The sequence below is a fragment of the Lynx rufus genome, unplaced genomic scaffold (genome assembly GCF_022079265.1).
Source record: "Lynx rufus isolate CCGP_SWC_20201006 ecotype Redwood Valley unplaced genomic scaffold, mLynRuf1.p SCAF_6, whole genome shotgun sequence".
Lineage (NCBI taxonomy): Eukaryota > Metazoa > Chordata > Mammalia > Carnivora > Felidae > Lynx > Lynx rufus.
Window position 1 is genome coordinate 47841099 of NW_025814878.1, and position 16566 is coordinate 47857664.

General features: G+C 41.3%; 1 protein-coding gene across 1 annotated transcript in view; it reads right to left on the reverse strand.

Annotated features, from left to right (window-relative positions):
• ARMC2 (armadillo repeat containing 2) overlaps window positions 1–16566 on the reverse strand; it is a 95134-nt gene that overhangs the window by 26865 nt on the left and 51703 nt on the right. Inside the window, exon 10 of the mRNA XM_047102467.1 lies at window positions 2942–3087. Within this exon, the coding sequence (XP_046958423.1) occupies window positions 2942–3087 (146 nt within the window). The remainder of the gene's footprint in view (window positions 1–2941; window positions 3088–16566) is intronic.

The window sequence follows — 16566 nt, forward strand, 5'->3', positions numbered from 1 at the left end:
CCATCAACCTTCAATTTGTTCTCTGTATTTAAGAGTCTCTTATGGTTTGCCTCCCTCCCTCTCTGTTTGTAACTATTTTTTTCCCCTTCCCTTCCCCCATGGTCTTCTGTTAAGTTTCTCAAGACCCACACATGAGTGAAAACATATGATATCTATCTTTCTCTGCCTAACTTATTTCACTTAGCATAATACCCTCCAGTTCCAACCATGTTGCTGCAAAATGGCAGGATTTCATTCTTTCTCACTGCCAATATTCCATTGTATATATAAACCACATCTTCTTTATCCATTCATCAGTTGATGAATATTTAGGCTCTTTCCATAATTTGGCTATTGTTTAAAGTGCTGCTATAAACATTGGGGTACATGTGCCCAATGCATCAGCACTCTGGTATCCCTTGGGTAAATTCCTAGTAGTGCTATCGATTTTTATAGATTCCTATAAAAATAGAACTTTTTGAAACTAACCCAAGAGGAAATATGGCTGGATATATAGCCACTAAAGAAAGTGTATCTGTGGTCAATGATACACACAAATCTTACACACACACCAGGATAAAATAACTTTCCAAGCAAGTCCTACAAACTTTTCAAGAAACAGATAAGTTCAATTTTCAGGAATTCTTTGATAATAGAGAAAAAGTGGGAACACTTCCCAACTCATTTTATGAGGCTGGTATAAACTTGCCACTAAAACCAAACAAGGACAATGCAAAAGGAAAAGTACAAGTTTCATCTAACGCATAGATGAAAAATCCTAAACAAGATATTAGTCAATTCAACCTAGCAATGTATAGCAGCTTAACATCAGACAACCTATTAATCTGTAATCTACTATATTAATGAATTTAGAAAAGAAAATCTACATAATCAAAATAGATACTAGGTAAGCATTCAAGAAAATCTAACACCCATTAGTGCAAGAAAATTCTTCCTTAACCTTCTGAAGGGTATCTACAAAAACCTGCAGTAAATATTATTTTTAACTGGTAAAACCACAAAAATATTTCTTTCAAATATTTTCTTTCAAATATTTCTCTGCAGGAGAAAGGCAGCAGGTCCAACACTCTTACAACTTTGTATGGGACATCCTGAGTGATACAATTAGAAAGAGGTGGGAACAGCAGGGAAGAGTTGTAATGATGGGGAAAAAAACCCGCAACTATTCTTAGTTGCAGACAAATTGCATACAAAATCCAAGACAATCTATAGACTAATGCTTAGATGTAAATTTCATTAAGATTCCTGGATTAAAATTAATAAGCAAATATTAAATACTATTTATGTACACCAGCAACAGCCTATTAGGAAATATTTTATATACTTTTTTTATAGTCAGCATGTGCTATTACATTAGTTTCGGGTCTCCAACACAGTGATTTGACAATTCTATACATTATAACATATTCACCATGATAAGTGTAGTCACCATCTGTCACCACATAAAGTTATTACAATATTACTGACTGTATTCCCTATGCTGTATTTTCTTCCCCATGACTTATTTATTTTATAAGTAGAAGTTTGTACCTCTTAGTCCCCTTAAAAATATGTTTAGAGATTGCATTCATAATTGCAGCAAAAGCCATGAAGAAATAAATCTGACAAAAGATGTGCAAAATCTTTTTGGAGAAAATAATAAAATTTTATGGAAAAATATAAAAGAAGACATCATAAATGTTTATTGGTGGAAGACTCAGTATCATAAAGGTGTCAATTCTCCACTCTTGCATCCCAATTGCTCTACATACTCAGTGCTGTTCTATGAAAAATGCTAAAGTTCCTATCCCAGACCTTCGCTGATTCTCCAATTCATGAGAAAGAGGGAAGAATTTGGACGTTAAAGGAGAAAAGAGGCAAAGGACTCATCTTACCTTATAGCAAGACTTAAATCTATAACACTGGAAACTGTGTGGTACTGGTCTGAGGACGAACCAAACAAAGTGCCTAGAAACAGACCTACAAGTATAAGGAACCTTGCTTGTGTTTAACTAACTAGGCATTTAGAATCAGTGCAAAAACAAAATGCCATGTTCAATAAAAAGTGCTGGGACAACCGACTATCCACGTGGAAAAAAAATGAAAATTGGATCCCTACATGCCACCATGTATAAACACAAAACTTATGATTTTACAGTGCTTCAAAATGAGAGTGATAAGTACCCCAAATTAAGTATCCAGGCAGGAAAGCACAGTGCTGAAAATCAAATCTGGACTCATCCTCATACTGTGGTCAATTACCAATTCAGTGTTCAGGAAATTTTCTATTTTGCTAAACAATTACAGTGAAGTTCAAGAAATGCCCAGGTCTCTTGAGAAAGATAATTATGTTAAAACATTGGCTCAAGGAGCAGTGAGGGAGGAAATATAATAATTTAAAGACTGTTCTGAAATTAAACATCTTGCTTTAAAGCAACCTGGATTCAGATGGTCATCATTCCTGGAGTGAAGTGTGAACATGATTAGTGAATGTGTGAGCCAAAGTTCAGTCAAACAACTGAAATAAAATAACCTTCTCTTACAAATCAGGTCAGATGAGACTTTCTAAGCAACGTTCCCCTTTTTGAGTTAAAACCCTTAAGTACCGTTTCCAAGTGTACTAGAAAGTTTACCATGTTTTGTGATATAGCTATTTATCTCCAATAAGCTAAGAGGAATTTTTGTTTGTGTAAAAACCCTAGGATAACTCCTGACTCACCAAAGAACTAAGGTGACTTACAATGGATGAATTTAGAATCGCATTAGAAAACCATATGAGAGTCATCAGTTTAAATCATTTTTTTTGAACTTAGGCCATTAGATTTACTTTTTTTTTTTTTAGGTGCAGAAGCAAAATAGGATTCCTTGCCAGCCACACACACGCAAATATTAAAGATACCCCCCCCCCAAATTTAAGCCTTAGCATTTGTGTAAGGCTGCTTTGTTTTCCTAGTCCACCTACCTGAATATTCTGGCAATATTGGTGCAGACATCCTTGTCAGCCATGTACTGTCCCATCACCGCGCAGAGCTGGGGGAGGGCACTGATGCTTAGCAACTTACTTCTTGCTGGTGGTGAATCAACCAAGTTTCTCAGTGTAGCAGTCATCTGGGATAAAAGCACATTTGCGCCATTTTGTTTTTAATTGGAAAATACAGCAATACTAATCAGTACAACACGATTCATCCTACAAGCTTCATTAAATCAGTAGCAAAACCAAGCCCCTTTTAAGCATCTCCTACCAGAGAACATGGGCCTAAGGACAAGTAGCATGAAAAAAAAAAAAAATGGATACAAAGAGAGCCTACTTTGGTTCAAAGGTGAAGAATGAGAAATTCATGTTAATAAGCAATTATTATACCAAAACCCTAGGGTTAAATAGATCATCATCCGGGTTTGTTAGCTGTCCATAATAAGACTTTCACTTCACACTGAGACATGCGACATCAGTTTCACAGATTAGAAATCTCATTTCCAGGGGCATCTGGGTGGTTCAGTCGGTTAAACGTCTGATTCCCACTCAGGTCATGATCCCACGGTGTGATTTTGAGCCCCGTATTGGACCCCACTAGCAGTGGGGAGCCTGCTTGGGATTCTTTGTCTCTCTCTCTCTGCCCCTCCCCCACTCACATGCACACACGTGCATGCACACTCTCTCTCAAAACAAACTTTTTGAAAAATATTAAAAAAAGAAACCTCTCAGTCCATAGTCTTTTTTTTTTTAATGTTTATTTATTTCTGAGACAGAGACAGAGCATGAGTGGGGGAGGGGCAGAGAGAGAGGGAGACACAGAATCCAAATCAGACTCCAGGCTCTGAGCTGTCAGCACAGAGCCCGACGCGGGACTTGAACTCACAGACCGTGAGATCATGACCTGAGGCAAAGTCGGACTCTCAACTGACTGAACCACCCAGGTGCCCCTCAGTCCATAGTCTTAAGAGTAGCATCAAATATTGCTGTGACCAAAGGATATTTAAGACTTAGTTTCATTCTCTTCCAAGAGACAAGTTTATTTCTTGCATATTCGTCTTATTTTATAAAAAATGTTTAGGAGAGCTATCTTTGTCTAAAAGTGAAGAAGAGAATAATTTAGTAAATTGAATTTAGTAAAGTTTAGTAAAATTAATGCTGCTGTTACCTAATACGTTTATTTTATTTTATTTTTTAATTTTTTTTTCAACGTTTATTTATTTTTGGGACAGAGAGAGACAGAGCATGAACGGGGGAGGGGCAGAGAGAGAGGGAGACACAGAATCGGAAACAGGCTCCAGGCTCTGAGCCATTAGCCCAGAGCCCGACGCGGGGCTCGAACTCACGGAGCGCGAGATCGTGACCTGGCTGAAGTCGGACGCTTAACCGACTGCGCCACCCAGGCGCCCCGTAATACGTTTATTTTTTAAGTCTCTCCTTTTCAATTTAAATTTTAGTTAGTTAATATACAGTGCAATATTGGTTTCAGAAGTAGAATTCAGTGCTTTTTCACTTACATACAACACCCAGTGCTCATCATAACAAGTGCCCTCCTTAATACCCATCACCCATCTAGCCCATCTCCCACAATCCTCCATCAACCCTCAGTTTGTTCTCTATCATTAAGAGTCTCTTGTGGTTTCCCCTTCTTCTCTCCCCCCCTTCCCATATGTTCACCTGTTTTGTTTCTTAAATTTCACACATGAGTAAAATCATGTGGCATTTGTCTTTCTCTGATTAACTTATTTTGCTTAGCATAATACATTCTAGCTCCATCCACGTCATTGCAAATGGCAAGATTTCATTCTTTTTTATGGCTAATGTTTCATTGTATATATATGCCACATCTTCTTTATCCGTTCATCAGTCAGTGAACATTTGGGCTCTCTCCACAGTTTGGCTACGGTTGAAAATGCTGCTGTAAACACTGGGGTGCATGTACCCCTTCAAATCTGTATTTTTGTATTCTTTAGGTAATAGTACAAATGCTGGGTCATAGAGTAGTTCTATTTTTAGTTTTTTGAGGAAGTTCCATAATGTCTTCCAGAGTGGCTGCTCCAGTTTGCATTCCCACAGATAGTGCAAGAGGGTTCCCCTTTCTCCACATCCTCGCCAATACCTATTGTTTCCTGTGTTAATTTTAGCCATTCTGACAGGTGTGAGGTGGTATCTCATCAAGGTTTTGATTTGTATTTCCCTGATTATGAGTGATCTTGAGCATCTTTTCATGTGTCTGTTAGCCATCTGGATGTCTTCTTTGAAAAGTGTCTATTCAGGGCTTCTGCTCATTTCTTAACTGGGTTGTTTGTCTTTTGGGTGTTGACTTTGATACTTTTTTATAGATTTTGGATACGAACCCATTATCAGATATATTGTTTGCAAACATCTCCTCCTATTCCTTAGGCTGCCTTTTAGTTTTGTTGATTGTTTCTTTCACTGTGCAGAAGCTTTGTATCTTAACGAGGTCCCAATAATGTTTGCTTTCATTTTCCCTTGATTTTGGTGATGTGTCTAGTAAGAAGATGCTGTGACCAAGATCAAAGAAGTTGCTGCCTGTGTTCTCCTCTAGGATTTTGATGCAGTGTGATCTTTCCTCATGGAACAGTACAGACAGGCTCTTGGTTAAGAAGAGTCAGCTCAGGATTTGGATTCCTGGTCAAATCCCAGCCCCACCACTCACTAGCTTTGGTTAGTTTGTGAACCTTCTGGGGAACATTTTTCTCATCAATAAAGTGGGGATGGTGATAATTGCCCTAGAGTTGTGAGGATTCAATGAGACAAGATGTGTGAAGGGCATTACCAATGCCCATCACCAAACAGGAGTTCAAATATCGTGTGTCCCATTCCCACATTTTTTGTGGGACTTCACACCCAAAATACAGAAGAGAGATACCTGTCCTTAGAGTCAAATGGTAGAGATTCAAGTCCCAAATCTCTTTCTAGTTATGTGACTGAGGCACCCACTCATTGCACAACTTCCCCATCCTTTCATCTGTGAAAAGGGGTTCCAATCCCTGCTCACCTCTTGGGGTAGTTGTGTGTATAAAATGGAAACATGGGACAATGTTTTTGTGCATTGTAAAGCATTATGTAAATACAAGGCTTCATTATAGTCATAAATAAACTTTAAAAACAATTATTAAGGTACATATCTTTGATTAGTTTTCCTTTGTAACAACAGCAACAAAAAGATTTTGTTAAAATATAACTACCTTGAAATCAGAGAAAATAAAAATAATGCTTCAGGTAAATGTGTTCAAGCCTTTTGAAGTCAATTCAATTACACAGCAATTCAGTAAAGTATTCCCTGAAAGCTTCAGCATCCAAAACATTGGAGGGGAAAACAAACCACTTGAGCATTCCACTTCACCGTGGATCTATACAATATAGTCTCCTAAGCTAAGGAATGGTCTTGTGTGAAGGCTAATAAATCATTCTAGGCTTTCCAGGCCATCACCACCATAAAATGGAAAATTCTCATCATCAGACCCTGGCTCTATCTGTTCTCCTTCTCCAGAGACAGCCCAGGCACTCACTCAAGCACTGCTGTTTACATCAACCCGAGGAATGACTCACAAGCTTTCCCAACTCAGAGTCCAAAGAGCTCAGATGCCCATGTGAATCCTGACCTGAAGCCAGGCCATCAGACGCCAGGGAACATGCATTCTAATCATCACGCACAGAAACATGTCCTCTTCCCTGGTCCCTAAGGCTTCACGGATTGGGCACCTCGATCTACTGCCATCCTCTTGTTCCCCACATCCAGCCTCTGCTGTCAGCAAAAGGAACAGTTTTCTTAGCTTTTATTTTCTTGTTTCGGCCTCAGTTTTTCCCTCTCTCGACCATTTTTCTTACCTCATTAGAAAAAGTTAAAACAGCTCAAGGTTCTTCTACTCCCAAACGCAGCTTTGATTCAATGGCCCAAGTCAAGAGTGGAGGCACACGTTTACATGTGACATGGCCTCTCCATGTACTGCACGTGTCACATTGTGGGGAGTGTGCAGAGCTGAGTGAGATGTGACACCAAGTATTGCCAGGTGTGTTAGCTGTGATGCTGGTAGAATAACTTAAGTGCAACATGAGCCACATACTTGAAAAATACACAGTAACACCTCAATCTATGCCACTACCGTCAACCTGGTTGTTCAAGCCCCAACCTCAGTGACATCCCAGAACCATGTCTTTCTGCTTTCTGTCACCACAAGCCCTACTAGCTTTTTGTCCACTTCTCCTGGGATAAGATTCCATCTTCAGACCATGGTCTACAAGGCCCTGTATGATCTGACTCTCACCAACCCCTCAAACTTCATCTCCTACCTTACACCCCCCCACAAGCTGTTTAATGTTAGGTTATTTAGTATTATGTTTTATTGTCTGTCCACTCCTCTATACTCGAAGCTTTAGTGAGGGCCTATGCACAGTCTTTTCATCATTGTGCCCCTATGCCCAAAGCCAGTGCCTGGCACACAGTGGGTCCTCAATAAACATTTGTGGATGGAATGACTGAATGGGTGAATACCTATAAAGGAAAGACTGGGATAAATAGAAAGGTTAGGATATCAGAAAGCCCCGAATTAATCAGACAATATCTCTGAAGTAGATTTTAAGGTGATTTTAAAGGAGCAGAGGAATAAAAAATAACGGATGAAAGAAAAATGGACTTCCTGGAGGGGGCCCAGTTGTCTGTGCATTCTCTATTCCATCTTATTGATTATAGCAGCTCCTTTCTAGGCGCTAAACTCTTCCCCCTTCACACCTAAGGGTCACCTGTTCTTCCTCTTCTTTCCATCACCGGGATTGCTGGTTCCATTTAAGCCTGTGTCACCTCCTTCCCAAACTCTACAGACCTCTCAACAGGCTCTTTCCAGCCTCTCCCCTGCCTTGTTCATCTCTCCACATGACTCCCTGTGGCCACAGGAAGCATCTCAAACTCTAACCTTCCCTGTTCAAAGGCCTCCTCTGACTTCTGCTGGCCTATCAGGCACAATGCATATCTTAAGGGTGCTCACTCTTCACAGTGTAGTTCACGCCTCCAAGCTCACCTCTTGTCCCCCTTCCTCTTTTCAAATGCTGCACCACACTCACATCCTTTGACAAGTCCAGAATGGCCTCTTCAATCCCTTTCCCACTTCTTCTCCAGCCTGCCCATCCCCTGGACCAGCTCAGGGTTACTTTTCTGTGGAAAACTTTTCTGTGCAGACTTTTCGGCACCTGGTCACGATCTCCTGTAGGCTAACAGACCATCCTGTTCATGCCTGTACCATGCCCAGCACAGAAGCAAAGCCACGGTTTCATGAACCCTCTCTCCCACTGTGAGCTCCTTTGTATACAAATGGTTTCTTATTCTTCTTTCTACTATGAAGATAGTAAATAAAAAGCCCACAAAAAGCTGGCAGGATGAAGCACAGAAGAAGGGGATAAAAAGGAGATGAGGAGGAGAAAGAAGAAAAGGAGGACAAGGAGCTGAAGGGACAAGGGAGCAGAAAAGGAGGACCTTCCCCTTTAAGAAGACTCTGGCAAAAAAAGTGCAGGGGATTAACAGAGGCCTGGTGGTAAACCAGAGCTCAAAGCCCTGAGGGCTGCAGATCAGGAGGAGGTCACCAGGGGGAGGAAGCAATGCAGGCCCCCCATTTTGAGAGGCTGGCAGGGAGCCACCAATCTCACTGCTGGGTGGGGGTGGGGCTGACCACGGAGCACAGACAAGGGGCTGTTTCTGGGAAAAATGTAAAAGATCAGTGGGAGGAGAGTCTAGTTAAATACTGCCGTGACAGTAAAGGCAAATTTCTAGTCAACCCACTTAACTCTCAGCCTTGCTCCAACTTTTAACAGAGATATATTTGCAGAAATCACTAATGAGTTTTCCATCCCCCCTGGAAAGCCCACCCAATGGGCCTGTCCCTAAAACAGGAGTTCACCAAAATCCAAGCTTTATGCTCGTGGAAGTGTATCCATCTCTTAACTTTCCATTGTAATTTATATTGTTTTCTGTTTTATTTTGGGACACAAAAAAGAAGCGCAAGTGACATGGTTACATAGATGCCTGTTGAGCTTCTAAAGGAGCAGTTCCCAGGTGTCATCTCACAAAGAAATAGCAAACCAAAGAACATGAGTTTCGATTCTTTTTTTCCTGTCTCCTAACAGTGCAACTGCATGGGGGCAGCGAGGCAAGCAGTGGGAAGAAGAAAAAGGAGAAGAATATAGAACTGATCATCTCCCAAGATGATTAATAAGAATTTAGTCGTCCTTGCTTATTAGTAGTGGTTAGATGATGTCTGAGGCATCGCCCACATTTTTGGTATATATCAAGAAAGAAACATTCTGGTGTGATTCCCGTTACTAATTTACTCCTGAAAAATGACAGAGCTACACTCTACAACTTTATGGTGCTCATTTTTTCTGAGGCAGCTTCTTCTCTCCAGTTTCCCCAAATTTCTTGTTCATAAGAGGTACTGGGCCTCACCCTCCATCAGAATCTCCAAGAAAACACCTGATGGCTTTGGCAAAGCTGTCCTATCTAGCACTGAACGTTCTCACTGTGTAGTCAACACTGGGAGATGCACTTTATTTTATTTTTTTAATTTTTTAAAAATGTTTACTTATTTTTGAGACAGAGAGAGACAGAGCATGAGTGGGGGAGGGGCAGAGAGAGGGGGAGACACAGAATCCGAAGCAGGCTCCAGGCTTTCAGCTGTCAGCACAGAGCCCAACATGGGGCTCGAACTCACAGACTGTGAGATCATGACCTGAGCTGAAGCTGGACGCCTAACCAACTGAGCCACCCAGGTGCCCCATGGGAGACGCATTTTAAAGGGAAAGATTACATGGAGAAGTGATGAGATGATTCATGAAGCTTTTATAATTTATAAACAGCATTTTAGTACAGTAAAATTAGAATTCAAAAGCACCTATTTTTTTTCAAATAGGCACTTTTTCATTATAGGCACTTAATTATCAATTTCAAATTATGTTCTCAACTATTAATTGAAATACTTCAGCAAACACAAGAAATCATTGTCTTAAAATATGAGGCCTTCCTGATTTACATCACAGGATTTAAGAATGACAGCACAGGGCACCTGGATGGCTCAGTCAGTTCAGCATCTGACTTTGGCTCAGGTCATGATCTCACGGTTCATGGGTTCGAGCCCCACGTCAGGCTCTGTGCTGACAGCTCAGAGCCTGGAGCCTGCTTTGGATTCTGTGTCTCCCTCTCTCTCTGCCCCTCCCCTACTTACACTCTGTCTCTCTCTCTCAAAAATGAATAAACATTAAAAAAAATATTTAAAAGAATGACAGCATAGGCCCAGCAGCTGGGGCCTCATTCCTGCAGCCTCTCCTGCAGGGGCAAGGGGCAGGGGGGCACACGGCAGGGTGGGCTGTTTGGTTGACTTGAGCCTCCACGTACTGTGCATTTCCAGAGAGGACAGCCTTCTCTCTTCCCTTTGGACCTTCATCCATCAGAATCCTCAGCCCCCAGGGGACTAATCAGCCTCTGCCCTAGAAGGCATTCCACCCTGAGGACTGCTCCAGCGCAGAAGGGCTTGCAGATCACAGTCCACCACAGAACTCCCGTTGTGGTGCAGCAGAAGTTCAACAGGCTTTTTGGCTGGCCCTGGAACTTCACCATCAATCATGGTATTGTTCCTTGGAGAAACACTTTTCCCTATTTCAAAAAAACCAGGTTTCAAAGAAACCTTTTGAACACAACACAACTGAAGACTGCACCATTAATTTGAAAATTATTATGTTTCCTCTACCAAAATCGGCATCAAGATTCAGTTTTAGTTATTTTTCTATATTGAATGCTATCATGGAAGGAATTTGAGCAGCTTACTTTATGGTTTTTAAATCTATCCTGTGAACGTGATCTCATTTGCTCCCTATACCAGCCCCCTAAGGCAGACAGGAAAGGTATTATGAGCCCCACTTTTCAGATGAGAAAACTGAGGCTCAGAAAGTCCACCGGCTACCAGGTAGGTGAACATCCTAAGCTCTGACTCCTTGTTTGTTGTCTCCCCCTCCTTTTGGCTGTCTCTAAAAGCATTCATTTTATTTCTCAATCACCTGGAATATCCATAACCAAAATCCCTCGAGCTTTATCCCGACTTAACTGCCAACTGCAAAATGGTTCACTTCCCGCTGATGATGTGAAAGAATAAACACAGCCGCCAGAGACCACAGACAGTGTAAAATGATTTAAGAGCCAAAGCCACACCATTTTCCAACCTCAGCAAAACCATCTCCCTCTATTAATAAAAGCACACTCATTTTTTGGATTTGTGCCCAAATGCGACCACAATATATGCCTAACCCAGAGCCTCTGTGGTAACCCAAGAAGTTTCATATTGTCTCATATATGATTAATACAGTTCTGGCTGAGATGAGAGAAATCAATGATGCCACCTACACATGAAACCACCAGCACCCAAATTCCTAAGCGTTTTATTGGAGTTAAGATATATGCACATGAAAGTGATAATAATTCATAATCCTTGATAATGCTTGGTGCCTGGCTATGGAGCCCACTTGGCACATTCCTATCATGGGTGTCCTACTTCAGCAGGAAGTGGTTCCGTCCTCCTCAAACACCCAATGCCTTGCTCAGAGACTAACACTCGCCTGTGTTCGTGATTGTTTCTTCATTTACTGTCTCTGTGTCAGTTACTTTGGTAAAATGAGGAGGTAGCTGATTCTGCTAGTTGCAGCTATTACATGTATCAGCATACTTGAAGTTTTGAATGTTATATAAACTATGTAGTATGTCAATATGGTAAAATGAGGAAAATGAATCGGAAAAAGATAATGTAATACCAAGAACTACCAAGTAATAACACCAATTTTCCTAATTACATGTTGAAGTTAGTGACATTTCTTTATTGCCAGAACTGATATGTCTACAACGAAGAGATGAGGCTGAGCAGATATGACAGTAATTAAGAAGCAAGTGTCAGATGCCTAGGTGGCTCAGTCGGTTAAGCACTGGACTTTGGTTCAGGTTATGATCTCACGGTTCGTGGGTTTGAGCCCCTCATCAGGCTCTGTGCTGACAGCTCAGAGCCTGGAGCCTGCTTCGGATTCTGTGTCTCCCTCTCTCTGCCCCTCGCTCACTCCCACTCTGTCTTTCTGTCTCAAAAGTAAATCATCATTAAAAAAACTTTTTTTTAAGGGGTGCCTGGGTAGCTCAGTTGATTAAGTGACAGACTTAGGCTCAGGTCATGATCTCACAGCCCGTGGGTTCGAGTCCCAGGTCGGACTCTGTGCTGACAGCTTACAGCCTGAAGCCTGCTTTGGATTCTGTGTCTCCCTCTCTCTCTGCCCCTTCCCCACTGAAGCTCTTTCTCTGTCTTTCTCTCAAAAATAAGTAAACATTAAAAAAAAAATTTTTTTAAAGAAGTAAATGTTTCTTCCCAGAAACAGTAGGCATAGGAATATTTATTTCCCACTCTTGATGTTCCTTCCTTGTGAAGAGATACTCTCTAGCATAATACTCCCGACCCGTCTCCATCCCTTACTTCCTGACTAGGGAGCACAGGATGCTCTCCTCTGCTCCTTCTGAGGCAGATACAGCTTGTGATGGTCTAATTCAGGGATTCAGGTTGAGAATGTATGTCTGCCTCACCTATAAATTATAAGTTCCAACCATGATGATAACTTTCTCCCCATCCCCATCTGCCTTAGTTTTTCTCTTATTTCTAAGTTCAAACCCAAGACGCTACATTACATGTCTGGAGTCTCTGAGTCTCCTCAAATCTTTTTACTTGTTTTATTTATTTTTTTAATGTTTATTTATTTTTGAGAGACAGAGAGACAGAATATGAGTCAGGGAGGGGCAGAGAGAGGGAGACACAGAATCTGAAGCAGGCTCCAGGCTCTGAGTTGTCAGTGCAGGGCCCGATGCGGGGCTCAAACTCACAAGCCATGAGATCATGACCTGAGCCGAAGTCGGACGCTTAACCGACTGAGCCACCCAGGCGCCCCTCCCCAAATCTTTAGATATGCTACCCCTGGAGAATCTGAGGTGAGCAAGAGTTACCTATTCATAGGTCTTTCCCAAGAAAGGGAGGAGAAGTGAAGAGGAAGGGCCAGGGCTATGACTGCCACCCCCCCCATGCCAGTTGGCTGATTAGGTTTTTTTAGTTATACTGGGTATTCCTTATAGGAAAGAAGCCTCCTAAGTAGCAAATGCTGGTCCCCTCTCCACTAACAAATACATCATTACAAAATTAGCAAGCCTAGTGGCCAATACCAAAGATTGTGACAAAAAAAGTTTCATTTCATCTCAAAAACAATATACTGATAAGCAAATTGAACCAGAAATAGTACTCTAGTTAACTGTACTATACAATTCAATTTCCTGGTTTTCATAATGTACGATAGTTATGTAAAATGTCACCACTGGGAGAAGCTGGGTGAGGGGTACACAGGACTCCTCTGTACTATTTTTGCAACATCTTGTGAACCTATATTTGGTTCGAAATAAAAGTTAAAGAAAACAAGCCAGACACAAAAAAGCACACACCATATATTCCATTTTTGTTAAATTCTAGAATAGGCAGAGCTCATCTATGGTGAAAGACATCAGAAAAATGGTTCCCTTTGTGGGTAGGAGAATAGGAATTAACTGGGAAGCGGTGGGAGGAAATTTCTGAGGTGATAGAAATCTTCTGAATTTTGACAGGGGTGTGGATTACACGGCTGTATGCTTTTTTTTTTTCAATATATGAAGTTTATTGTCAAATTGGTTTCCATACAACACCCAGTGCTCATCCCAAAAGGTGCCCTCCTCAATACCCATCACCCACCCTCCCCTCCCTCCCACCCCCCTGTATGCTTTTGACTCATCAAACATTGGGGGAGGGGAAGGGGAAAAAGTTATAAACAGAGGGGGAAGGAGGCAAACCATAAGAGACTCTTAAAAACAGAGAATAAATTAAGGGTTGATGGGGGGTGGGGTAGAGGGGAAAGTGGGTGATGGGCATTAAGGAGGGCACTTGTTGGGATGAGCACTGGGTGTTGTATGGAAGCCAATTTGACAAGAAATCATATATAAAAAAACTCATCAAACATATAAGATCTGAGCATTTCATTGGATCGTAAATTATATGCCTCAATTAAAACAATAAGAAAATAAATTACCTCATTTGCCTCTTCCTACTCAAACAAAACCTTTAAAAAAGATGCTTTAAAAATATTTCTGCTTAATCATCAAATCTCCAAGAAAATTATAAGAATTTAAGAAATATAAGCATGGGAATATTTGCTCTCATTTTATAGGTATGCAGTTTATTTCCTCCAATAACCAGAACAAGGTTCCATCAGGTGGAAGTTATTGCCTTGTTTCTGATTTTATGGTCTGAGAGGTAGATTTCCCATAGGCAGGGTAAGCCACAGAAAGGGAGTTAACATACTTTCCTAGTTAAGTGTGCATACTCATAATAATTAACTACCTAAATACATCTTAAAATGACTAAATATAACTAACAGGAGATTTAAAGGACCCCAAGCAAGATTTACAGGTACAGTTGTTAATCACTAACATAATGTAAATCACCGCTTCACTGAATCTCCAGCCTTCAGACAAAGGCATCACTTAAATTCCCTAAATCCTTGAAGCAGAGAATAGTTGACTCTGAGAATTTGGGGTCCGTGAAGTACCCAGAATCCTACGTTGCCAATATAGCACCCCCTTCCAGATTTTAGTTTCTATTCAGCATGGTTCTCCACAGAGTTTGTCAAAGACGGAAGAACATAAAAAGATCCAAGATTTGAAATCTACTTCTATCATCTTAATTTCTTGTGATTAATTTTTTTTTTCTCATCAGAAGAAATTGCTATTCAATTAAAACTTCAGGTTTTGGAAACTCTGATTTTATTTTATTTTATTTAATAAATTTCTGCTGAGTACCAACTATGTGCCATATCCCATTCTAGTGCTTTGATTAGCTCATTAATTTTCCCAACTACATGTTACGCTGGTCCTTTAAACACGAGGAAAGCAGGGCTCAGAGGCTGAGAAGCGCTGCTAGGGTCAGAGACCAAAGGCCAGCTCAGGCGTGTGCTCTCTTCACTAGACAGCCCTGTCCCAGCACTGGGTACAAAGCCAAATGGACCTTCAGGCTTTTGAAGACGGGGTGGAGGAGGGCCACACACAGAATACAGCAGTGAACTCCAATGACTCAAAGCAGGGAGTCTACTCTGGGGCTTAGACATTTTTTGAAAAAATCAATTACATCAAAACACCTTTTCATTAAAAAAAACAAAAAACAAAAACAAAAACAAAACAAAAAAACAGGGATAAAGAACTCCTACAAGCTTCCAAGACAGCACGGAGCACTGGAGCATGACTCCATCGCACCCACCTACTCCAACTTCTCCACACGAAGAACACGTGCCCTCTTCCCGTGGGTGCTCTCCACAGCATTTCCCGGAGCTGACCAACCCAGTCCGTGCTTTTAAGATCTCTACTCTCCTGTACATAGTTTCCGGGCCTCTGCATTTTCTCTTTTCTTCCCCCATTCCATAAATGTGGCCATTTTATAGAATCTGTTCTCTGACCTCCTCTACTAACTTTCTATACTCTCCCCTTGGTCTTTCTTTTTTATTTTTATTTATTCATTTATTTATTTTTAACGTTTATTTATTTTTGAGACAGAGAGAGACAGCATGAACGGGGGAGGATCAGAGAGAGGGAGACACAGAATTTGAAACAGGCTCCAGGCTCTGAGCTGTCAGCACAGAGCCCGACGTGGGGCTCGAACTCACGGACCGTGAGATCATGACCTGAGCCGAAGTCGGCCGCTTAACCGACTGAGCCACCCAGTCACCCCTCCCCTTAGTCTTTCTTGACTTCAACTATCACCTCCATGCAGACGGCCCTAAATCTGTTTTCTCAGCTTTACTTTCTCTGCTAAGCACCCGTTCATAACTGCAGTCGCTTACTGGACAGCCCCACTTGGCTATTCTGCTGGCACTTTAAAATTTTCAGTTAAGACTAATTACGTAATTAATTTCCTTCTCTCACCAAATGAGTTCCTTGTATAACTCTCTAATTTCTAATGATGATAGTATCATTTTCTGAACCATCCGGGCTCAAAATGTCTGAGTCATCTCTCTTGGTTTAATTCACTTTCCTTCTCCCAAACGCAAGCCAAAGTGAAGGAATGGAGCAGGGAATGACGAGGGCCATGAGGACTAACATTACTAAGAAATTTTCTCTGAGAAAAAGGAAGAAGATAACTCAGGAGATGCACTGGGCAAAGGAGGGAGGCGACTAGGGTGTGAAGGACCCTCTGGGGTGACACTTGAAGGCTTCGAGGCCAGAGAAGTGAGCCGGACATGAGAAGAGGGGAAGGAAGCGAACCATGTTATCTGGATGTCACAAAACAGTAAAAAATGTTGTATCTGAAGCAGGGAAAGAATGTATTTCTCTATGGATTAAACTCAAATTCAAATGGGTCAAGCTGTAAAGCAGAAAGGTTGGAAATACAAAGGAATAAGAAAAAGTAGGAATGTTAGTTCAAGACAATCTGGGTTTTAACAGTTACATTATAGGGGCTCCTGGGCGGCTCAGTCCATTAAGCAACTGACCCTTGGTTTCGGTTCAGGTCATGGTCTCA